Below are 25,052 nucleotides of genomic sequence, written 5' to 3'. Positions count from 1 at the left end.
AAAGACATATAAATAGGGCTGTGACTATCAGCCCAGTTCTGGAACTTAATTCTACTTTATCTGTTTTTGAAGCAAAATTTTTTTCATCCTAAGAGTTTTATAGTTTTAAAGTGGAATGTATGTTTAAAACTCCCTCAAGCAATACAACCTGTGAGTTTTTCTTGTGTTATCAAATGAGTATGAAATGCCCTCATGTATTTTTCATTTTTTGCAAATAAAGCATATGATGTAATGGGAAGACTTTTGGCTGCACCTCTGCACTGGACTGGAGCTGGGCTCTTTTCAGTCTGAATCCTGAGTGACAGCAAGAACTCTCTAAATGGGAGTAATTTGAAATTAAACTACTCTCTTAATTATGAGAACATAGGAATGTAGAGAGAAAAGGTTACTGCTGTACCCCATAACACAGTGCAAAGCCTACTAGTAGGGTAATGGCTGAAAAGTCCTCATCTATCAAATACCACTCAAGGGGAACGGATTTCTCAGTCCTTAATCTGAGCAAGAGTCAAACTGGTGAACTGGAAGCAGAAAGCTCAATAGCCCATTAGTAGTTCTGCTGAGTTCTTGTGTTTAGAAGTTTGAGAAAGTAGTGCTGGTGACTTAGGGAAGCTACACTGGCTCTGGCCTCCTTCAAATGGGTACAAGCAGTTACCTGCTGCTCTGTATTCACAGGACAAATACCATGCTTTGTTGCCCATGTTCACAGAAAATCTGCTGTCCTGGCCTTTCTAAGAACAAAAGGAATAAAACAAAAAGCACAGCTCTTTAAAGTACACAGCTGTAATTAAAATCAAACTCAAATTCATATTGAAGTGCAGGGGTGTTGGTTTGAAATATTTTAATTACTACCTTTATGTGGTGGAGAAAATACTTTTGAGCAAGAGCTGAAATAACCCCATTTACAGGTAGGCTTTAACAGCTGTTTATTCTGGTGCTGTCTAATAATAATGAAAATAGTGAGGAGTTATGTCACTTGCCTTGTGGAATTTAGGGTAGAAAGACTCAGCACGTGTGTGTAAAAAGCCCAAAATAATTCATAATGTTGTGTAAAATGAGAAGATCTTCCAGGGAAAGAAATGCTGAAGATACTGAGAAGGATAAAAATAATTATTTGGGGGGGGGGGGGGGAATCCAAAGTGGAATTACTTCAGAATTAAAATTTAATTGTTTCAGAGCAATGTGCCTGTAGAAGCACTGGTACTATATTGGTTTTCTGATATAATTATTCTGCCATCACAAATCTGTTCATGTCTGCTTGTGGAGAAGTCCCGAGTTTTGTGTAGTTTTATATTTCCTGTCTCAGGTGCTTATTTCCCCACCTGTAACTCCCAGGACTTACTATGAGGAATACATAGGATGCTGTTATTTCATTTAAATAATTCTTACTTTTGTTTTTTTGGAACATTTTTGAAAACAATCACGATGTTTCAGATAAGAAGGAGAAGAGAAATTTGTCAGAGAAACCAGTAATCTTTACTTCCAGTGTCATGCACTGTTGACACTTTGCTTGTTGAGTGAACTTATCCTTTACTTTATACAGGAGGTGTTTCTCTCTGCCCTGCTCCTGCTTTCAAAATATTTAGGCTCTTCCTACCTATAGGTGTTGTACTGACTGACCCACTTAGGCTGAATATATAGGAGCAGCCTTACATGCTGAAACTATCCCATTGTTATTGCTTCTCCCAGAGAGACAAAAAAAAAGAAAAAAAGAAAAAAAGAAAAAAGACAAGAAATCCTTTCCTTTTCAATCAAGAAGGGAGAAGGCGAGGCTGCCAGTCTGTGTGTGAATGGCTAATGCCTCACCGGTGCAAACAGATGGGAGTTACTTGGGAACAGTGTGGGCAGCAAAGCAGCTGAGCTGTACTTGACTTGCTTTCTTTACTTGTGACACACTTGTTTGTTGAACGTAGGGAAAAAAATATTCATGATGTCAAAAACAGTGAGACAAAGCTTTTTTGGCTGGTTAAAGTGTCCTGAAAAATGGTGCTTTTGCTCAGATGAGGAAAAAACAATGAATTTAGTTCCTGTTTAAGTCAGTGCTCAGTTCTGTGCTGAGTTCAAGAGATGCAGGTCATGTGAGGGCTGGAATCCTTCAGGGGGATAATGTAGCTGGTTCTGCTGGACAAGCATCTTCTGGGCTACAGCTTGAAGGAAGCAAACTTGAAGTTTAACAGGCCTGTTCTGACAGGTTTCTTGTACCCCCATGTATGCTTCTAATTGGGAGTTTCTTGTACCCCCATATAAGTGCCATCAATGATGTTTGCCACATTTCCTGGCCTCCCTTGGATGCAAGCAAACAGCATTGTTTCTCCTGTCTCTCTGAATCAGTGGCCAAGTTTGCCTTGCACATTGTGCCTGCTTTTAATTTGTCTAGGAGCCCTTTTTTCCTTGCTTTTGTTTTATAATGTACAATTCCTTAATAGAAACCTCTTGGCCAGTGTCTCTAATTGTTTGGAGTGAATGATGATAAGAACAACTAATAGTGAACTGAATGTTTGCTTACAAAATCAGTTTTGATTTCTAAAGTTAGGAGGGATGGAAAATTAGCTCTTCAGGGAAGTGTACCCTTCCTTGATTCCAAACACACCTGGATCTCCCTTTCCTAAGAGGCAGCCTTTCCTTTATTTCCATTAGAAAAGTGAACTTCTGTGCTCCCACTTCCCTGCTCTGGAGTCCAGCCTGACCTTCTCTATACTTCCTCAAATCTGTTCTTTCTGTAACAGAAGTGGGCAGGTCAGTGGCTTGTGTGCCTTCCCTGCTGCTGGAGCAGGATCCTAGAAGCTGTTGTGTTCTTAGCTGAGAGCGATGAGGGGTTTTTGGATTTTTTTCATGTAAGGCAGATGCCTTTAGGGTTCACATTTCTCTGTCTGTAGGAAGATCTAAGGAGTTGTTTGGATGGTTGGTTAATCAGGTATGTATAGTTGATGCCTATTACATCTAAGGAGTGTCTTCTTTTTCATGCTTTTTTTTACGCAATCTTAATTTCTTCTCCCCTCTCCATTACAAAATTATACTACAAAATTATATATCTGCCCAGAATTATCAAAGTCCTTTTTAATATCCAAGATTAATCTGTCTTGTAATGCAACAGCATACAGTATTCCTATTATCTTCAATGCCTACCTAAAAGAAATGTTGCTGAATGTTGCCTGGAATGCAGAACTTTTTAAACATCCTTGGGAAAGCAAAGAAAGCATTTTTACAGCCCTGTACGGCAACCAAAAAGGCTCCCTTTACTAAAGTAGACTGGATAACCTTTGGAAAAATAAAAAAACCTGTGAAATACTAGATTTTTTTTTTTTCTCAGTTCTCATCTGCAGGCCAATTGACTCTTGACAGTTGGAGATCTTTTTTGAAGTGATGTGTAGCACACAAACCTATCATCTTGGCTTCCAAGCAAGTAGACAAATGATACTGGGGTCAGTTAGAAGTCGCAAAAAGTACCGGTGATCCCTTCTATCTATGCAAAGGGGTTTAAAGCAACAACCCAAACCTACTTGCAACAGCGAGATAGAGAGACTTCCTTGATGTTAATATTCTGCTCAGCCAAGATTAACTAACTGCTGCAGTCTTCTTTTGAAGGTTAGGATGAAGCTGGTGCTATGCTTATTTCCAATCAAAGAATGTTCTTGGGAGCTCAGGGTAAGGTCAAAAAGTTGAATGTTTCAGCACTGCCAACTCTCATGAAGTTCATGACTGTCCTGCTTTATAGCTTTTCCTCACTTTATTCAGGACTTGTCAGGCCACACCTGAGTTCAGTTTGGGTCCCTGCTACACAAAAAAAGATGTGGGCAGGCTGGAGAGGATCCAAAGAAGGGCCATAAAGATGACCAGAGGACTGGAAGCCCTCAATGTGAGGGCTTGTTCAGCCTTTAAGAAAAAAAGGCTTAGGGGAAGACCTTGTCACCATGTTCTCATATTTAAAATATGGCTACAAAGAAGATGGAGAGTCCCTTTTTGCAAGGAATCACATGAAAAGACAAGGGGTAATGAGCACTAATTACTCCTAGAGAGATACCAGTTGGATGCAAGGAGAATTTTTCTCGAGACCAGTCAGTCATTGGAATCTCCTTAGGGAAGTGGAGCATTATTGGATACCTTTAAAAGGTTCACCTGGGCAGGGTCCTGGGCTGTCTTGTCTAGACTGTGCATCTCTGAGAGAGGTTGGATCAGGTGATCCCTGAGGCACTTTCCAACCTGGTATTCTATCATTGATTCTGCTTCCTTCTATTGGTGAGGAGCCTAATTTGGCCTCAAATATCTGTTTGAGAAACATCCAGTAGATCTGGGGTATGCTTAGTAGTATTATGATGTGTTCAGTGCTGAACTGCCTGTGCATATTCTTTGTGCAGGTGGTGTTCTTGCTGTGCTAGGTTTTTGATCAGTAATTGAGTGGCCTCTTCCTTTATTGCTCAGCTACTTCCAAGCATAAGCAGCTGCTTGTTACTGCAATCTGTGGGGATGACCATAGTGGACAAGGAAGTGCTAATTACCAGGGTGACACCAGTGGGAAATGTGGATCTGTCAGAACTGCTGTCTCTGGGTGGATTTTGTCCTCTGGTGTTTTGTACTTGTTCATTTAGAAATACTCTGCTTGGGGTCCCTTCCTGCAAAAGGGCTGTCCAACAGCTCTTTGCTTACTGCCTTAACCTTGGCTGTGAGGAGTTGCCAGGGCTCCTACTGTGCAAATTCAGCCCCAGCAGATGCTGTTTTAGAAATAAAACCAACCTAAGAAAGGAGAAGTCACAGTGCTAGAGGATGTCTTAATATCTGAGTATCTTAACCCTTTGTTTAGCCAATAAGCAATTTAAAGAGTCATGTTAAATACAAGAACAAATCATGGTTTATTCTTATACTTAACATGACATGGTTAAGCTTCCAAAGGAAAATTTGGGAAACTGGATGGAATGACCAGCAATGCCTGAACTGAGCAAGAGATATTTTTGCTTCTTATAACAGAATTTATTTCCACTTTTTTTTTTTTTTTTACTTTTATGCTGATTATCTTGTTTAATAACAGTGGAGGAAGAAGGTGAATGTGATGACAGTGCAAATGATGTGGCATCAGGGAGAACTTCTCTTCTGTAGGATTTCTTTTTAGAAACAAAGGCTTTTGATCATTGGTGAAGCTTAGTAACTGGGATATAATGCAGGAGATAAGACAGTTGTACAGAGGGAAGTATTCAATAGGAGTTTTTTTTTAGAGAATAACATTAGAATTTTACTTTCTTTGAAACTTTATGCAAATACTTTGTTGCATTTTTTATTATACTCTTTTGTGTATTTGACACGCTGCCTATTGAACCTGATTTTACCTTCTGCCTAAATGTGTTTAAAAAAGTTATTTCTGGAAAGTTTTTTTTGAATGTTGGCATGAAGGGATTTTGTCTGAGAGTTTATTTCTAAATGCTCATCATTGGATAATTGCATTAAATATAAGATGTAGCAGTCTGGTAATTCCTGGAGCTTGCTGAAATAGGTCTGTAGGATTTCCCAGCTCCAGAGGTGGGTGCAGTATTGCAGAGGCTGGCAGGCTGCCCTGTAGGCTTTTCTCTCCATCTCTTAAAGTGTTGAAACATCCAGTTGTCACTGCTGCAGGCAGGATCCTGTGCTGAATGGACCCTGGTCTGATCTAGTCTGGCAATTCTTGTCGCTTCAAGATTGTTTTGGTTTCTTCTGCTGGTGTAATATGCCCATGTTTTGCTGTATGTACTTATTGTGCTGGCAAAGGTATAAGGTAGCATCTGTAAACTTTTATTTTTGGCCCTTTATAAAGCAAAATAATTTTTTTTCCTTGCAACTTAAGCTCATGTAACCACTTCAGCCTGTGCAGATTCTTTATAAAAGTTCTGGAACCATAAGCTTTCAGATAGAAAACAGCTGGCCAAGGGCAAATTTTATTTACACAGTATTCATCTATTTGATGATGCTTCCAAGTAAACAAATAACTGGTTCCAGAATGGGGGTGCTGGGTGATATTCTCCAGAACATTGTTCTATGTCAATGCAGTTACAGGTAAAGTATCTACACATTGAGGAGCATTCATCCAACAGTGCTTCATTAGCCTAAAAAAAACTTTAAAATTATATTTTCTGTTTCTTACTGAGAAGCTGTTTTCTTTTGGGTTTTCTTTATTGCAACTGCTTGCAGCTTAAAATTCTGATGCTGCCATCATTTATTTTGCTTGTCACTGAAGAAACCATTGTGACTTTCTAAGGTCTTGATAGTGTTGTTATTGAGTATATTTGAATAACTACTTGAATTTGACACAGTTAGGAAACCTGCCAGAGGGTAAAACAAACATCACTCCCATTCTTGCATGTGGCAGCTGAAGTGGCAGTGAAGAGGTCTGAAGAATGCCACCCTGTCCCTTTGCCAGCTCCCAGCCTTCTCTTCCCTGGGGAAGTGAAAACCTATGAAAGGAGATAACTGTTTACTGTGTTATACTGGATTTTCTCTTTTTAATGGAGCAACGATAATGGTTTGAATGAGGGCTACGTGGCTTCAGATACCTGTTACTGTATCCCTTAGAGAGTACTTACTGACAGGATGGCCTGATTCTGTTCTTACTGGTGATTTAATTTCCCTTATCTCATTCTGGAAGCATTCAGGTAGTTAATGTTTATTGTGTATCTTAGGGACAGAATTGCAGCTGTCTCTGGTTGACTTTCTTCAATGGAATATTATTATTTCTTTTTATTTTAATTGAAAACTTGCTTAGGATGCAGGCAATTTTTAGTTCTATTCAACTAATATCTGGAAAGTCTAATAAGACCTAACCTGCTTTGCAGTAAATGTGGAAACCCAATGCTTACAATCATGACACTGACTGCATGATTATTTTATTTTTGCTTGTTTTACAGTTGACTCTAAAATATTTCTACCACTCTTCCCAGTAACTGCCAAATTTCTTCCAAACTTGTCTTGATGATACAGGATCAGAATCTTAAGCAATAGTGCTGAATTTTTAATCTTTCGTAAGTAATGGAAGCTGAGAATAAACTGAGTCATGTATGAATTGAGTGGTAGAGGGATGTAATGAGATGAGGAGAACCTGAACATGTTCCTTTCCCTTCTCTTCCATCACTGCACAGTGCTACTCTAGGCTTCCCTGGGCGAGAAGGGTCATGTGTTTGTGTAGGTTGGGCTTTTGATTACTTAGCCTTAGGATTTCACTCCAGCATTGAAGTAGCTTGATGCTAATTGCTGTATTTGTTTATGTTAATTTTATATTTCATAACATACTGTGATGTTACAAATTATTAAGTGCTGCTTTTTTAAGAAGAAGAAAAAGGTTTTGATAAGACAGGAGTAAGGAGCTAAAAGAAAGAAAAAACCCAAATGCACAACAGATTTCCTTTTTTGCTTTGTTTTGTTGTAGTCTACATAATCATATTTGCATTTTGCTATTTTAACTTTAGGCAAGCTATTTCAGTCTGCTTCAGGTGAGCTGTCCGTAAAATGGGTGTATCATCACTTGCCATACTACAGTTCTTTGAGTTCTAATTAAATAATCCAAAGCCCACTGACCTCCAGTCATGAAATGACAGTAATGTTAGTTTGTCATGTCTTGGGAAAAAATGAAGTACTTGAACTATTTTTTTTTTTCTTTCCCTTTATGATGTAGATTACAACAAAGTTATTTTCTGTAGTAGCAATTATTGGATGGAGTGACCTTTTCCAATCTAGACACTGATGTAGTGGAAGGGACATTTTTCCACTTGACCTTTATGCAATGTGTCAGCTTTTCCTGTAGTGCCAAATGAGTTGCAATTGACAGACTTGATGGAACACTAACTTGACGGGAGCTTATTGTTTGGAAGCAGTTATGTGTGGAAATGTGGAGCCACTAGTAAATAACATGATAAAAGTCATTTGCATGTCTTTTATCACTGAGGAACATCTTGCTTAGAAATTACTGCTGCCTAAATTGCAATTTGAATGCTAAATTTAACTGAGATTCCAGTAAACCTTATCAAACAGTGATATTTCAGAGTATAATCTATTGGCTTATCTTTTTATTTTGGCATTAATTTGTAAACAAATAACAATGGTTTTCTGTATTTTAATCTTGCTATTTGTTTTATAAACAGAAAAGAAGAATAAAAGATAAGATAAACAGTATTCAATGTATGGCAAGGCAACCATCTCTTTCAAGAGGCTGGCCACACGTGTGTATGTGTATAACAGCTTTCTTTATTTATTAATATATTAGAGAAATAGAGGCAAGATATAATTTGGGAAGAGAGAAGTTCTGGTTGTGGGGAGGAGCGGGGATCTATAAGCACAGTCTAGAGTGAGGGTGGTGGATAGCATAAAGGGAACCATAAAATGAGAACCAAATCATCCTGCCCCAGTGCTCCAGCTAGGAAGTGCAGACGCCAGCTGCTCTTCACATCTGTCAAAATAAAGTAGAGGATTATGTTTGTTGAGGAGAGACTTAAAAGCAAACACCAAAAGTCAGTTATTTCAGGTGTCTTGTGCTAATCCAGTATCTCTTTCTGCTCTGATGGAAGGCTTTTATACTTCCTGTAAATAAAATAATTCCACCTCCAAAATGGATAAGAAAAAGTTGTAGTGGAGCTCAGGATCTACCTGAGATTACTTAAGTAATGAATGATTGTGGCTTTTAAAAACCATTGAGTAGCAGGACTGAGGAAAGAGCAACAAATGCCATCTGTCTGATCTACATGCTTTAACACTGTTCCTCTTAAGCTGTCTGTTGAGGTAAAGTAAAAAGGAGCTGAATGGGTGTGGGAGGGGAAAGCAGCTCAGGTCTCTTCTGTTGGATTGTAGGAGATATTTGGAAGGGGGGAAAAATTAGGTGTTTATAGAGGTTGCTGTTAACAACAGACAAATTAACATGTTATTTGTTACTTCAAAGACAATCTGTTCAAACAATTTCAATAGCAGGGAATGCTGGTGGACAGAGTTGAGGTGGAAGGCTGGATAGAAATGTTTATTTTGCTATGATAAAACAGATTGTGTGGGTGTACTGGCATAGAGTGAAATTCATAGTAATTTTAATTAGTGTAGCAATGCTTTTTGATTGTAACTTAGAAAGTTACAAAAGAAAGAAGGTAGAGATTAGTTAATGTGAGGCTGTATGATAAACCTATTTTCTTGCAAAGTTTCCATTGGTAGCTAGTGCATGCCACAAAAGACAGCAGGTTTTAATGCATTAACTTTATGTGCTGTAGGGGCTGGAAGCAGAACCTGGATCTGGTGTGCTGCGATTCTAGGGTCTACAAAAGATCATACTTGAAATATGTTCCATCTTTTGTATGTGGATTCCTATAAAAATGACAGATCTCTCATCCTTTCTGAAGCACCTGCTTTTCTGAACCCCTTTTGGAGTGCATGGCAACATCCAAATCCCTCTCCCGAGGCTCCATTTCCAGCTGTGCATCCGTCAGACTCCCACTTTGCTCCCCTTTGCCCTTCCCACCTGGCTCTGTCAAAACAGACTGGTGTGGCAGCTTTCATTTCTTACCTCTGGAGGCTCTTCTGAACAGAGGGAGATGCTGCTGGGGGCAGTGACACCTCATGGGCTCAGGCTGTGTAAGGCAGTGAGCCTGTATGTAAGATTTTCAAGTCTTGTAGCTTGAAGTGTGAGGACCGGTTAAAGTACCTTGGCACTGCTGCATTCCACTCAGGTTGGGCATTTGAGAGGCTCTTCTGTGGGTCAGCATGCTGGAGGAGGTTGGACTTCTTGCAGTGGCTGTCATTGGTTGGTCACTGCTGTTGTCTCATTCATAAGTGCTTTGCTGAAGGGCACCAAAATAGAGTTAAAGACTTGTGGAACTTCCTTAGAGAGCCTTTGTTCTTCCCCCTGCTGACCTCCTCCTGTGCAGCTCTATCCTCTGTCCAGCATGCTTGGTAAGTTGTTCTTACAGCTAAAATACTTCCAGGAGCTCAGAGCCAGGATGAAAGGAATATTGTACATGTAAAAAGTTGAAGTGCATATGACAAAGGGAGGAAGGTGGGGAATAATGATTAAAAAAAAAAAAAGAAAACAAAAAAACCCACGAGGATCCCATTTGTTAAAACAGGAAAGATGATGGGCTTCATCTGCTTTTGAAATGAGAAGATTAAGAGGTGACTCCAGTGGATGAGAGTCTTTTATATGGAACAGTCTGCAAAGGTCAAATTGTGAAAGGGTTAATACAAGGTTTCTTATGCAAGGAGCAGTTCAGATTGTATAATTAAACCTATCCTTTTATCTGAAGATCTCACACAGGTATTAATTAAGCCTAATGAGGACCCTATGGAGCAATTGTTGCTATCTGTGTTTTTACAGACAGAGGACCTAGAAGCTGATAGAAATAAGGTTATTAGTAATGCAGCACTGTAGAATTGGTGTTCATGGGAGAATACCCAGTGTGACTTGAAGCCACCTGGCAGAGGCATGGCAGAACCAACCCATTTCATGAAGCCATGCCAATGGTATATCCCAGATGTTTTTGCTTTGCCTTAAAATGTAGGTATGTATAGATGCATGAAAAGAAACTGTAGACTAAGAGAAATTACTCTTTCTAGATGAGCCCACTTCATTATGCCTACAACTGCTCCTGGGTTTTCCTTTTTATTTTGGTATGCTATGCTTGTAATTTGCAGGTTCCTGTGATATTTTGGTTAGCATCCAGTGTTTTGTGAGGCTTATGGGAACTAGCAATAAGGAAAATATACCTATGTTGCTGAAGTTTTGTATGCTAATTCCTTTCATGTGTTCATGTAAATCTTTTCAATGTAGAGCAGACATATTTTTTTGTCAGCTTCCCATAAGGAAATCAAACAACTCATAATTGTTGTTTTCCTTCCTGTAATACTCCTGAGCTGTTGATAATTCCACAAAAGAATTCTAAAAAAGTACTGGTTGATGGATGAGGATGGGTAAATAGAGAATTTTGAGATATTCCTACACTGCTTTGTTTATAGAATGTTGGATTTCTTAAGGAAATAATCTAAGCCTTTCATCATCTTCTAACCCTGCCTCACATAGTGTGGGGTGGTAGCCTGGCTTGTATTTCGTTGTTCTATTCTTTTTCCCTTGTGGTGGAATTTGGGCAGCTCCAAGACTAATCTTGACAAAATTGCTGCCTTTGTTGTTTCTGGAAGCCTCTGTATCAGGCTGAACGTGGTGGTGGTGTTGACTGTCCCAATGCCATTATGTGTTGGTACAGATCTGTTTCTGGGAGATCATGTCTCTGAGTCGTCAGCTCAACAAAACACAAGTACTTTTTACAGTAAGAACCTGCTTAAGCTAATAAGAAGCTGTCAACATGAAGTATGGCTTGAGAACTGAGGAAATGCCTCCTCTGAGGTTCTTGCAGTGAGATGTGGTTTTGATCCAGTTCAGCCTTCTGTTTCTTCAGAGAAGTTCACTTTGTGGATTGCTCTGAGCCCCACAAACTTTCTGGTTTTTTTACAGAATTTGGTGACATTTTGGGAATGTCAGGAATGCAGGATGTTTTCAAATTCAGGATCAATAGGGTAAAGTGTGCTTGAGATTAATTTGCAGAGGGAAAAAAATAGAAAAGGGTATGCAGCTTTTACATTTGATTTTTTTTTTTGACCTTCCAAAGGAAGTTGCAGGACCCAGCTACAGTTCCACTGGCCCCAGATTATTTAAATTGTTTTGTGTTTATGCTTTGGTACCACAAACAGACTTGGGAAAGCAATATTGAAGATGGTAGGTAGGAAATAGACAAGCGCTTAGTACATGTATATGTAAGCTAAATAAACTGCAGGTACAAGTCAAAAAGCTAAAACATTGTAATTTTTCTCTGTTTTTGGAAAAGAAAAGACTAGAGAAGCAGATGCTAGCTGGAAGATGTTGGAAGGGAAGAGGATCAAGGGGCAGAAACAATGAGGAGAGAAACTGGGATGTAAGGGTACCCGTGGATTGCTGAGAGGGAATTGATTAGTAAAGCCAAGTTCAAAGGGAAGGGCAGGAAACCAGTCACCAAATATTGACAGTCAGCAGCTATTCTGTGTTTAAATGATTTCCTTTGCCATCGGATTCTGATTCCCAGAGCAATAATTTTCTGGTAGAAATTATTGGATCTGACTAGATATAAGGCAGAAATTGTTTACAATGACTGTACTTGAAACACTGAAACAGGTTGTGCAGAGAGGTGATGGATGGATTTATGCCCCATCTCTGGCAACATTGAAGGTCAGGCTGGATGGGGCTCTGAGCAGCCTGATCAAGTTGAAGATAACCCTCATTATTGCAGTTAGGTTGGACTAGATGACCTTAGTAATCCATTTTTTGTTTTGACAGTCAGAATAGTCTGAGAACAAATGACAAATGTTGTCAACCGTTCCCTCTTACTGCTTGATTTCTTAGGATATGTCCTTTACTGTATAAAGCAGAACAGTTTAACTTCTGTGTGCTAGAACAGTGATGGATGGTAGAAATTGCAAAAGTGGCTACGCCGAGCTAAGTTAGCATCTTTCATTTGCTATTTTTAAATTTTCCTTTATTTTTTAAAATGGTTTTAAAACAGTTTTTGGTTTTGCATCTACTGGTGCAGAGTGCTTGGGGAAGGCTGTGAGCTCAATTTGATGATAAAGTTTAGTTCTTGAAAAGCACCCAGAATAAGGAAAAAACAATGAAATTAGATTTATATATTTGAGATTATGTAGACTATTAAATGTGTGAGTGGGGACCTGGAATACAAGCAAACATTGAGCAGTACTGTGGGAGCTCAAGAAGGAGAATGCAGGGAACGAGAGAGGCAGAAAAAAGATTGCTTTAACCTAAAGTAAAATTCTGGCATCCAGGTACTCATCCATAATGAATGGATGTAGAGTTTTCAGCTCTGTTACCACAAAGACTTACTTTATTTTCTCTCTCTCCCCTTTTATTTCTAGAAGTTTCAAGTTTCCTTATAGAGTTCCCCACTGCAGTTTTCAGAGCAATTGCTTTGGGGCTGCATGCACACATTTATATTCTCTTTATAGTTCTTTGTGTGTAATATTCAATCAATAAGAAATAGTATTTTATACTTTTTCATCAGCATGCCGTGACACAGAAGGGAGATAATGTTGCCTAATTGCATTTTGTTTTGATGGTGTTGATCGGTAGCTGGTGGCTTAAACAGAACTGCAAGCTGATTTATTCCCCTACAGTAGTCCTTGGGAAACAGCACAATTTAATATACACCACACTTCAAAATCTGTGCTGTTTTCTTTCAAACTTAACTGAAGGCAACTCTACATCTACTCATTGGCATTCCTTAGCCTCAGGCTTTTTGCTGTTTTGTTCTTCATTTTTGCGACATGGCTTTAAAAGTATGAAGATAAACCTTTGTGGAACACTACTTATGTTATCTATGCTACTTTGTGGCTTCTCTCATGAAAAAAAAAAATCTATTAAACAGTATTCTTTAGGATTGTGTTCTCAATATATTCAGGTTAGGCAATAATAAAGGATCCTTTTCTTTGTTTGACAGCTGGAACAAAGCATTTTAGATTCACAATATGTGCTTAAATAGAGCCTGGTATGAAAAAGTCCCAATAAAATCTGACTGTCTCTTGTTACAAAATCCTTGATATAAAAGCTCGGATACAGACAATCCCATATCAACGTTTCTTTCTGGAGTATTTGGAACTTTATAAAAACGACAAGTATCTCACAATATAATGCAATTAGTTGTAGAGCACTGTGCAGTTTACTGTTAATTGTATCGCCTGTTTTCTAATCAATCCATGGCATTTATTCAGAGGCAGTGAAGATAGATGGATGTTGGCTTAGAGCTTCCTGGAGCAGGGGAAGGGACATGGTGAACTGGGATTGAATTGCCTGCAGTTGACATTAATATACAGCTGACAGTTCTTGTATATGAACTGCACTGATTGGAAATACCCACCAAGCCTTTTCTTCTACCATCTCCAATAAAAAAATAGCTGTATTGCCAAGGAGTTTTGCTTGGATCTCTGTGAGCTTCCTTGTCTTGCAAGATTTCTTTCAGAATACAATTTTATTCACAATAGTTGTCTGTGCTGTTGTATTGCATAGCCTGACATTTTTAAAGATACAGATTTGACCTGGAGTCAGAGGTACGTGTTTTTCTTCATTTCTCTAAAATCTCGCATGTAGTGACAGTACCGTCAGCACTGCTCACAGAATAATGTTGCTATCAAATAAAGTGCACAAGCAATCAGCTTTTTTCCCCTTTTAATGTATCTTTTGATGTTATTGTAAATTATTTTTATTGTGAAGTCATATTGGAAATGTAAGGATCTTGGTGATTTCATTGGAAACTTTGTGAAAGACTCTGAAAAGCGAACAGTCAGTGGGCCACTGTTTAATTTGTATTGTGAACTGGCTAAAGGAGAAATGATGTCTCCAATGTTGACATGTCTATCTGTGAATTCTTGTGGTGGTGGAAAAAATTTTCAATGCAGCAATTCTGAAGAGAAGGACTGAAGGGGATAGAAACTGTATGGAATTTTACTTTTCATGCAGTTACAAAGATGAATTACAAAGGTTGTCACATACAGAAAACTGCCCACTAGTTCACTAACTGTTATGCATGTCAGGCACATTAAAAAATGTGGTTATTCCTGCATTTAGGAAATTGTGGAAGTAGTTTATGCTCTAATGTGAAATATTTATGAAGGTCCTAATATTAAAAATGTTGCTATTAAAGGTACTATTAAACCTCAATGTTGTTCAGAAATGTCAGATTAAGAGCAATGGAAATTAAGCTGCTTCTAGTATGCTGAAATTATTGCCCTTAATTTTCACCCAGAATGTGGGTCTGATGCACTGTTCTCTCTATTTGCCCCTTTGGCTGTAATTTATTTTGTGGATTGTAAATTTATTGGAGTAGGTTTTCTTCCACCACTACCCCCCTTGTCTGAGCCTAGTACAGTTGGAACCTCCATTGGAGGTTTCTCTGTGAGATGCTAGTGGCAAATAATAACTACTTTTATTTCAGGATAGTCATTTTACAGGAAATTGTAAGTTTATCCAAACAGTCCCGATGCCCTTCAACTCAGCCCAGAAATAACAGCTGTGAGGATAGTTCACCCTATACCATTGCCAGGTGAGGAGAAAGTAGCATGAGAAAGCAAAATTTTTCTAGTGTTGGCCAAGTAACTAGAGAGATTAATTGTCAAGTCAGCACTCGGATATTTTCCTCTCAATCCCCAAATTTCCCAGAGGTGTGCTTCGGGCTTTGTTGCTTCTTGCTTCTGTTCCTGCTGATGTTGAAAGTAACTGCACCTGCACTGTCACAAAACCCATGGAGTTCTGTGGCTTGTGCCCCTAAATCCTGTTAACTGTTGTTGAGAGGCAGAGAACACATCACAAATCTGAGTGACAGCCTGTCAGTCACACTGCTGCTGTGGAGCACTGGTCAAAATTTACGATAAAAATCTACCCCAAGCTTTGCACTAGTGACTTTCTGGGGAGAAGTTTCTTACTGGGGAGATATATTTTCCAGCATTACTTGAAGGTGTAATAAGCTGTAGGTGGAAATCTTGGTGGTGTGCTTTGGAGGAAGCATCTGTTAAAACGTCTAAAAATGTAGCTTTTTGTTCAATGCTAAATGAATGCTCTTAAATTCAATATAAATTAGAGGAGGGAAATATCTGCCAATGTGTCATGCTTCCTTTTGTAATAACAGCTAAAAAGTGTCTGTTCTTGTATATTTTAAAGCTGCAACACAGATGTTCAGTACACTAAATTCTGATATGTTATATATTTTAAGGAGGCAGCAATTTCCTGGGTTGTATTTGGTGTGAACTGATGGGTGGAAAATGCAGAGCTTGCAGGGAAGCAGAGAGCATGCTTGAGCTGTCCTCCCTCTTAAGAAATCTTATAGACAGTGTTCTCCATTGCTTCTCTTGAAGGAACTATTTTGAGTAGCAGGTTTCCTTCCCTTTCCTCCCCCACCTGATTTATGTATAGTGGTGTCTCATTGCTAGGAAAGGAGAAGGAATCTGAGGATAGGCAGCTGATGCTGACTGCAGCAGGGGGAGCTTGTGGCATCAAATGCTGCATCAGGTCATTGCTGGATATTTTGGTTATGCTGGTACCTTGAGACTGTCAAGGAATGCAGGAGACTTAGTTTCTTGTACTCTTCTGGTCGCTAGCCTTTTAACTTTAAACAGCACCATCGTTGGAGGTAATCAACCATCAACAGAGCATCTCAGCAGGAATTAGAAGGGTTTGTACTCGGTACTAAGAGTGAGAAATAGCTGAGGAATACACATAAACCAAGGAATTATGGAGTTGTAGCTCCTGCAGATTTTGGCTGTCTGCTTTAGGGTGAATTTTCTGGCAGCAGCCAGGAGTTTGGTTTGTTCCACTGTTCCTCAAGGTGGTCTTGATAGTTCAGGAGCAGAGCTGGACTGTGAAATTGCACAGAGTTGCCTTTTTGACTGGAATGGAAAAAGTTAAGTGGTGGGTAATACCACTTGCCCATAATTACAAAATTACATTTGCATTTTGCTCTACCTTTTATGAGCTGAACATGAATGTTTGGCTGTGGTACCCAGAGGGTTACAGCCTTGTCTGGAAAGCTTTAGTCTCTGCTTACTGGCCTTCCCAGGAACTGCTTTTTTCCACTGACTGCTGGATGTATTTAATGGACCTCGGCCCAAGTATAATTTTAGTTCAGATTAGGTGCATGAGCCTTTGGAAGGAATCTCCCAGTTGTCCCATTTATTATGCTTTGCTTTGCACTGTAGAGCAGTCGTGTAGTACAATGGGTTGGTTTTCTTTCAGGTGAGACGGAGTCTGAAGATGTGATGTAGAGCTACCAGAGGGGTTCAGTTATCTGGTTTTGGATCCATGGCATTGCACTAAACCTAGTTTGAAGTAGGACCTTCTGAAATGCAGATGTTGTAGCCTCAATACTGAACTGTTTTGCTCTGCAGATGCTCTCCTTTTAATCCACAGGGTAGGCATAACTCTGTTTCTCCTGTTGCTTCAGTAGTATCTGTCCCCAGTCCCATGACTTCTTGGAGTCAGCCTTGCCCACATGTGCAGATTGACTTTGCAGTGGCTTTATTTTGCTGTTTTCCACATGGTAGGAAATGGAAGGTAGAAAAGGTTTGTTTTCTGCTGATGTCCAGAGAGCACATGATCAGGGCTAGCTGTTTGACTATCTGAAGCTGCATTTTATCCATATCAAGCGTCTTTACTTTCTACTGTGTATATGTTTGGAGCTATTAAATGGTTAATTATTTTATCCTTAACAGCAGATTCCAGGTGCTTGTAACACCTTCAGTTCTTATCACAGTACATCTCCTTACATGTCATATTTGGATATTAATTGATTTGCATTTTTTTCCTGCAAGTTATTTTGCAGGAAGCCAGTGCTAGTAACTGGGCTGTAGACACCTTGCTTACTAGTCTTCTCTCCAGAACTGTTTCAGCCACATATTCAAGCTACACATTAGACTCCTCAAGTTACCAAACGGGGTATGTGTTTTAAATAATTAATATTTAAATTTTTGTGCTCTCTGTTATAATGTATTTTGGAGACCAAAAGCATAGAAAGCCTGAGAAGAGAGAAGTTTCTGGTGGATAGAAGGGAAGTCTTTTAGCTGACAGACATTAGAGATTCAGGAGCAGAAAGGGAGCACTTTGGACCTTGGTTTTTAGTCTACTCTCTAAAGTTACTGTGTGTGGTTTTGGATACAGGCTGCAAGAAGGGTTTTTGGTTCTGAACCTGGGACTACTTTGGTTCTTACAAAATAGACTACTATCTTTGGTGCTGAGCATACAAGACGCTTCATTCATCTTGGACCCTCAGTTTTTAAGAAAGTGAATGGTGAGGAGATTGTGTTTCTGGAAGTATATAGCAGGCAATAAAAAATGTTTTAGAGCTGCAGTTTGTGAATTATGGTTATCAATCCTACATAAATCCTGTTTTAGGGCCTTCAGATTTTGGGGGGATGCAAGGGCAAAGGGGAGGAGGTTATTTGCTGAATTGTGGAGCAAGATCAAATTACCTTCCCTAGTTGAACTAGCTGAAGAAACACTCTTTGAATGTCCAGCAGTTTGTAGAATAGTATGATTGATTATCTTTCCACTTATTAGTGCAGACATAAACAAACAGAAATATGTGCAGTAGATAGCAAATTAGGTCCTGTCCTTACTGAGATGATCTTCTTAAATGTTTTTTAAATGATGATAAATAGTTCTGATAAAGTGAACCTTTTCTTTGGAGGAATAAAACCAACGTTAGAGTACTTAAAAAGTAGAGAGGTAGCCAGATGTTCTCACATGGTCAATTAGAAGTTATGGAAATTGCTTCCTTTACTTAAAGCTATTACAAAGCATGATCTTTGGAGGCACTACTGTTTCCATACTGCTGCTTGTTTAATTGAGACCAGCAGTTAGTCAGCATCTTCCAGGCCTGTACTGTGGGTTGGCTTTAAAGTGAGTGGGATGTCTGAGGTACACAGGTGGTAGTGGATTGCACAGTAATGGCTTGCAGTGGAGGGTAATTTAAAAGTTAACTTTTACTCTTTGGTCTGAAGTAGGAGCTTTGTCTAGGGTATCTGTAGGACTCTTCAAGGCAGCAAGCTGGCACCAGAATGTAGTGAAATAAAAGGCTGATAAAGAGAATTAGGCCTCATTTTAAATGCTTCTGTAAAGCACTATGTATTGATTACCTGAAAGTTTGTTCATTTAAGAACTTAATCAAATGCAAAGGGGATTGCTTTTGGCATGTAAGCTGTCCATTAAGTAACTTATTTTGAAGTGAGAGAAAGTATTAGCCTTTCTTTGTAATGGAGGTATCTGAGTGCATGTGGTTTCTTTTGGTATCTCAGTCTATCAGCGAGTTCTTGGATTCTTTTCTCTGTTGGGATAACTTGTTAAAACACTAAAATGAAAGTAAAAGAAGGTTGTGTCTGTGAGTCTGATGCCGAAGCAATAGCAAAGGCCTTCTGTGTCTGCTTCTTGGCTGAAAAATCCTGGAAAATATGGTGGAAGAGATCACACAGAATATTCTGAGCTGGAATAAGGACCATCAAAGTCCAACTCCTGGCCCTGCAGAGGACAGCCTGAAAAATCACATGATGTGCCTGAGAGCATTGTCCAAACACTTCTTGAGCTCTGTCAGACTTGGTGCCATGACAGCTTCCCTGTCATGAAGCTGTCAAGGTGAGCCTGTTCCAGTGCCCAACCACCCTCTGGGTGAAGAACCTTTTCCTAAATTCAGCCTAAACCTCCCCAGACACAGCTTCAGGCCATTCCTTCAGGTCCTGTCACTGTCGCCACAGAGAAGAGATTGATACCTGCCCCTCTCCTCTTCCCCTCATGTGAAAGCTGTAACTGCAATGAGGTCTCCCCTCCAGGCTGAACAGACCAAGTGACCTCTACCGCTCCTCAAATTTCTTCCCCTCAAGGCCCTTCACCATCTTCACTGCTCTCCTTTGGACACTCCCTAACAGTTTAAAGTCTTTCTTATATTGTGGCACCCAGATGTGGGAGGGGGTTTAGAAGATGGCCCCCCTGCTTTGCCTTGGGAGGCAACAGATGTATAACTTCCCGCCTCCCCTGTTGTCAGTCTTTTGTTGTTCCTTCCCCTCGTTCCTGTCTGTCATTGTGTAAACCTCTCCCCAGTTCTGGAAAGTTCTGTGTTTGTTATATCCTCATTGGTTCCTTCCCTTAAACCACTCCTTCCCCCTGTCCCCATTGGTTGTCACCCTGTCATTCACCCTCCACTCCGCCCCTGAACCCTTTCCTCATTGGTTGTGTCCTACCCTGACCCTCCTACCCAGTCACTGTTATATTCCCTACCCTGCCCTTTGTGCAGGGCTCTCAGAGCTAGCTCCTTTTGTGAGAGGTTGTGCACCTTCACTCCCTGCTTCGCCTTTCCTCACCCTTACACTCACGGAATAAAGCTGCCTGAGAGACATTCTTCCTTCGGTGGAAGCTTTTCTTTACCAGCTATCCGGCTCTTGGAGGACCTGGCCCTGTGGCAAGCCAGGTGGTCGCAGGACCCCAGGGCCTCAAGCACTTGAGGTGAGGCTGCCCCAGTGCAGAGCAGAGCAGGACAATCCCCTCCCTTGCCTGGCTGGTGATGCTGTGCCTGATGCCCCCCAGGCCAGGGTTGCCCCATCCCAGGTGCAGAATCTGGCGCTTTCCGTTGTTCAAACAAGGGAATGCATTTGGTTTTTCTGGCCTCAACCCTTAAACTCTGCCAGAGGTATTCCTGAGAGATGTTTGTCTGACCTGAAAACCAACACTGGAGGAGATTTGCTGTCTAACCCTGGCAGTTAGGTTTAGTGTTTCGCTCTATCCAACAAACTCAAGTTTGTTACCAAGGACTCAAGTTCTAAGAGAACATTCTATTACTGCTTTCTTTGCAGCTTGCTAGCTTGTAGTACTACTGGAAGTTACCTCAGTCTTTATCTCTGCCAGTCTGAGGAACCCTGCTTATTTACCTCTTTCACATACTGTTGGCCAGACTTATAATTTCCATTACTTGTGCTTGATCGAGATTTCTCCAGTGCTAAAAGCTGGATTGAGCCTTATTTGCATGGTTCCCTGCTCTGCAGCTGGCACTGAGGCTCTTGGGTCTTTCCAATCACTAAAGACATCAGCTAGGTCAAATAGCATGGGTTTCCTTTCCAGGAGAGGATTCTAAAAGCTGAGTGCTGCAGTGTTTAGCTCAATGGTGCTGGAGTCTCTTAAGTCATAACCCTTAAGTGTGATGCTGAAAAAATGAAAGGGTAAAAAATAATTTAGTACAGAGAGATAAATGGGTATGCGCAGCCATATTACTTATAAGATGCCAGTGGAACAAATTATTTAAAAATGTCTGTTAGTAGAAAGTAATTGAATACTGTGTAGATTGGAATATATGAAGCAGGATGCAGCCAAGACTTAATGAGAGAAAGAGAGAGAAGGAATTGGCATGTTGATTCCCTCATCTGTTTTCCTTCCCAAAATAGTCTGTTTCTAGGGCCAGGAGGGGTAGAACGATGAAACAACTGGACACACAAACACAGTTAAATATAATTATGTCGAAGAACAATGATGACGTTGTTAAATGGCTATAGAGGGTTGCCACAACTCCCAGGAAGCCTAGTGGTGAATGGTGTGAGTAAAAGGAAGTGTTTCCATGTGGTTTGGTGTTCAGTGGTCATTGGTCGCTAGCCAACCCTTTCAGCCCTCACTATTCTGTTTCTAACAGTGCTGTTTTCGATGGCTGAGTTTGAAATGCCAAGTGGCATATTAGCATGCCAGTGCTGATACGTTTCTCTGGTCAAAATATGGGGTTGGGAGTCTCAGCTCAAATTTCAGTTTCAATGTGGTGATAGGGGTAGGGTGAATCTGCTTAGCTGTGGAGAAATGCATCACATGTGGGGTTCACCTCCACTACTTTGCAGGGGTAGTATGCACATGGGTACATGAGGGGTAGGGTACTTATTCCAAGGGCCTTTTGACATTTTGCATGCTGATGGCAACACAAAAGTGAGTTCACACTGGAGAACCATGCTGGGACAGGGAAAAGATCATCTTATTAGTAAAGTCTCTGACTTTATTCTACCCTGTTGGCACAGAAGCAGAATGGAGATCAATACTAATGATAGATTATTGTAAAAATGCATAATTTCTTTAAACCAGCAAATGTAAACAGCTTCTTATGTTAAATCCCCCTCAGAGGATAAAGAAAGAAAATAAGCAATAAAAAGCACAGACGGATGCTATTCTGATAGTAACATATTGAAAATGTTAAAAGGATTGCTAATCACACAAAATTGTATGCAGTGAGGTCATGAGCAGAGTACTGAACTGTAAAGGTTTTCCATTTGTGGGTTAGCTCAAAACTCTTTAATTTGACTAATGTATCATCAAAGGTGTTCTGTCTTGAATGGCAGGCTTGTTATCTGTCATATATGCAATTTTGTTGGTATAGTGGCACAATAGAAGATACATGTACTGCATTAAGAATTAGTAGTTAGAATGATGTTCCTTTGTTTTCTACACAAGGACAGAAAACAAGTAACATATAGAGAGGTGGTCTAAGAAATGTGTAGGGTTATGGTACGATCAAAGCAGTGTCATGGGGATTCCTGTTATTTTTATTTAAAGTTAAATTTTTTTTTAATGATAAACTGAGTATAGTTCAGGACAGCCTGGAGTCTGATAACTGTTTAATTGCTGTAATTGCACGTATATTTTCTGCTAAAATACACTGCTATGTCAGAACTGCGATTCTTCAGTTCTTGACCTCATAAAAATAAAAAATTTTAATGAGGTCAAAATTTAAATATGTAACCGCTGTCTAATTTTTAGGACAAACTGAAGCGGTGAAAAGTAGCACTTTTCCTAGAATTTAATTCTCAGATGTTACTCTAGGAAGAGCATGGATGGTAACTTTGAGCCAATTCTTTGGAGCCCTACAAAATGAAAGAAGTGCTGGGAAGCCTACAGTTTTGTCCTTGTCATAGAAAAAAGTAGCTTGGCATCTTGGTTATTTGATGTTTTACACTGTAGTCTTGTTGATTTGTCCTTGAGCAGAACAGATGGATATATTTTATGAAAAGAGGAAGAAGAGAGGTGGATTTTACTTTTTGTTCTTTTGGTTGATAGACTATTTCTTCTACCCCCCTGCCCCCCCCCCCCCCCCAAGTAAAACAGGACCCTTTCATCATTGTTTAACTTTTTTTTTTTTAAATTTAATTTCTAGCTGATAAATTTAGACAGAAACTGGAAGAACTGGAGAAGGAGAGAAATTCTTTAAAATTTCAGCTTCCTTCAAGGCATCCCTCTGTTAGCAGTTTTTTGGACAGGTTCATGACCCAAGTTCAGGCAACATTGCACTGGGCTACTGATCATTGGTAAGTTTGTTGATTCATTGATTCATTATTGTGGAAGATGATGCTTCTACTTTTCTCAAAATGCAGAATACACTTACAAAAAAATATAATAAGGAGTTTTAATGACTGTCTAACATGTCCATATGGAGCTTGCTTATGGAAATCCCACCCTGCCCCTGTGCCAGCAGCTCTCTGGCCACAGAGAGCTGCAGGCACAACTTTCCCAGGCATTGTCTTGGGAAAGGCTGTGAGAAGATCAGAGAAAAGAATGATAAACAATTCTTATCTTCACTTTGCTGCACCTGTTGTTGTGAACATGTGGAATGTGTTACAGAGATTTGCTACCAAAGGGTGATTTCTTGATTGGCAGTGGTGATGGTGTTTGGATTTAAGGGTGAATTAGGTAAAACTGTATTGGACTGTCTGTAAGGGTGATGGCTTTCTTAATAAGTATAGGATAATAAAGCAATTGATCAGCCTTCTGGAATCATGGAGTCAATGGTAATTATTACCTGGTCAGGGACATCGTTCTATGACATGCTGCCCCCCCCCCCCCATTTCTTTTTCCTTTCCACAATTCTTTCAGAATCAGAATTCCCCTCAGAAACAGTGATCATGATGAACTGGCAAATTAAATGGAATGTTTCTCATTGATGTTGAGTGGGAATGGGATTGAATCCTTGACACAGCAGCTTGAACATACAACATCAATGCAGCTTGAGCAACGCTTCCCTGTGGAGTTAATTCTGATGCTCCCTTTCAGGCAATGAAAGGGTATTTAAATATAAAGTAAAAACCAGATTATTTTTTGATATGAATAGATCTTTGGGAGCTTCCTTTTGTGTGCCACTTCTTAGATAGCAATATTGAGCTCAGCATTGTATAAAGTCACAAAAATATATTCTAAACCTTCTCTTGAAGGGATAACTTCAAAGATGGGAAGAAAGCGAGATGGCCCAAGAGGAGGGATAGTTAGGGGGAAAAAAAGTCTCTATTTCTTGGTCTGTCTTAATCTGTGCTCCTAGTTACTGTTGTTAGAAGAGGATATTTCATAGGAATTGAAAGCTATTCTCAAATGTAATCACACAAATGAAAGAAGTGAAACCTTTTGTTTTCTGGCAGCTTGTTAATATAAAGGCTGCAGTGTGCTAGTCAATACCTTTGTGTGTAATTTTTGACAGACATGAAAATTAGATAAAATCAGTACAGATAATATGATTTTCTTGGTGAAATTGGAGAATTTTGAAGGTATTTTTAGTCTCTATTTATAGCATCTAGTAATAAGGAAAGTTTATAAGAAGCTGAATTCCTTCAGAACTGTTTCCTTCTACCTTCTGAGGCTTTAAGTGGCTGTTTTACCATTCCTTAAAGATTAAGATACACCATTCTCTGTTTTTTGTTAAGATGTGTTTGGTCTATGCATTAATTTGTAATAATGATTTTGACATTAGTAGTGCTGTCATCTTTGTCATGGAAATTGAATCACTAAATCATCCCTCAGATACAGTTTGCTTATTTTTATCCTGTATAATGTATATATAATGCTTTTAAATGCTTTTATATATAAAATAGATGTTATAACGTATTTATGAAAATATTCCTGTTCTTTGGATGATTACATCTGTAACTCTTCTCTTTGCACAGGTCTGAGCAGTGCTATATTTCAGGGTCAGATGAATATCCTCTTCCCTTTTTTGTCTTGTGCACACTCCTTTCTTTGAGCTTAAGTTCAACTACTGTTGTTGTGACACCCTTTTATTTGCTTGCTTTGTCTGTGGTCTGACTCATTGATACAGCAAGAGTATCCTTTGCCTTCTGTACAGGGGTTTAAATCCTTTCTGTTCCAGCAATATTTTTATATACTACAGTGGGAAACATAACTTCTTCCTCAAGGAAAATTTGTAGGCTTCAGTTTTTGTTTTCATTTTTAATTGGAACAAAACCAATGTATGCAAGAAGACATTTTTTTTGGGCTGGAAAATTAAAAAGATGATCAGAGGATCATAAGAAAACTAAATAATTGCAATTTTACTGTAGTCAAGGCAATCTCAACCTTTTGCAAGAAAAATGTGTATGGCAGCTTATTTAAGACATGAAGCTGAAATGCATGCCTCAGTTTTGTTTTAGTTGATTAAATTATGAGATGAGCTTTTAATTTGATATTGACACAGAATACTGGGGGCATATGGTGGGAGCCAGATTTGGTTGTTTAGTTTAGGAACAGCAAATGCTGTGGTTGTGCAATCAGT

General features: G+C 39.5%; 1 protein-coding gene across 4 annotated transcripts in view; it reads left to right on the top strand.

The window, feature by feature from the left end:
• DISC1 (DISC1 scaffold protein) overlaps positions 1 to 25,052 on the top strand; it is a 190,184-nt gene that overhangs the window by 33,261 nt on the left and 131,871 nt on the right. For all 4 annotated transcript variants that reach the window (XM_072927125.1, XM_072927124.1, XM_072927123.1 and 1 more), the window contains 2 exons: positions 22,674 to 22,824; positions 24,448 to 24,471. In XM_072927125.1, the coding sequence (XP_072783226.1) occupies positions 22,674 to 22,824; positions 24,448 to 24,471 (175 nt within the window). The remainder of the gene's footprint in view (positions 1 to 22,673; positions 22,825 to 24,447; positions 24,472 to 25,052) is intronic.

This window comes from Taeniopygia guttata, chromosome 3 (assembly GCF_048771995.1).
Source record: "Taeniopygia guttata chromosome 3, bTaeGut7.mat, whole genome shotgun sequence".
Lineage (NCBI taxonomy): Eukaryota > Metazoa > Chordata > Aves > Passeriformes > Estrildidae > Taeniopygia > Taeniopygia guttata.
The sequence above is the reverse complement of the archived record's forward strand: the minus strand, read 5'-3'. Positions and strand labels throughout refer to the sequence as shown.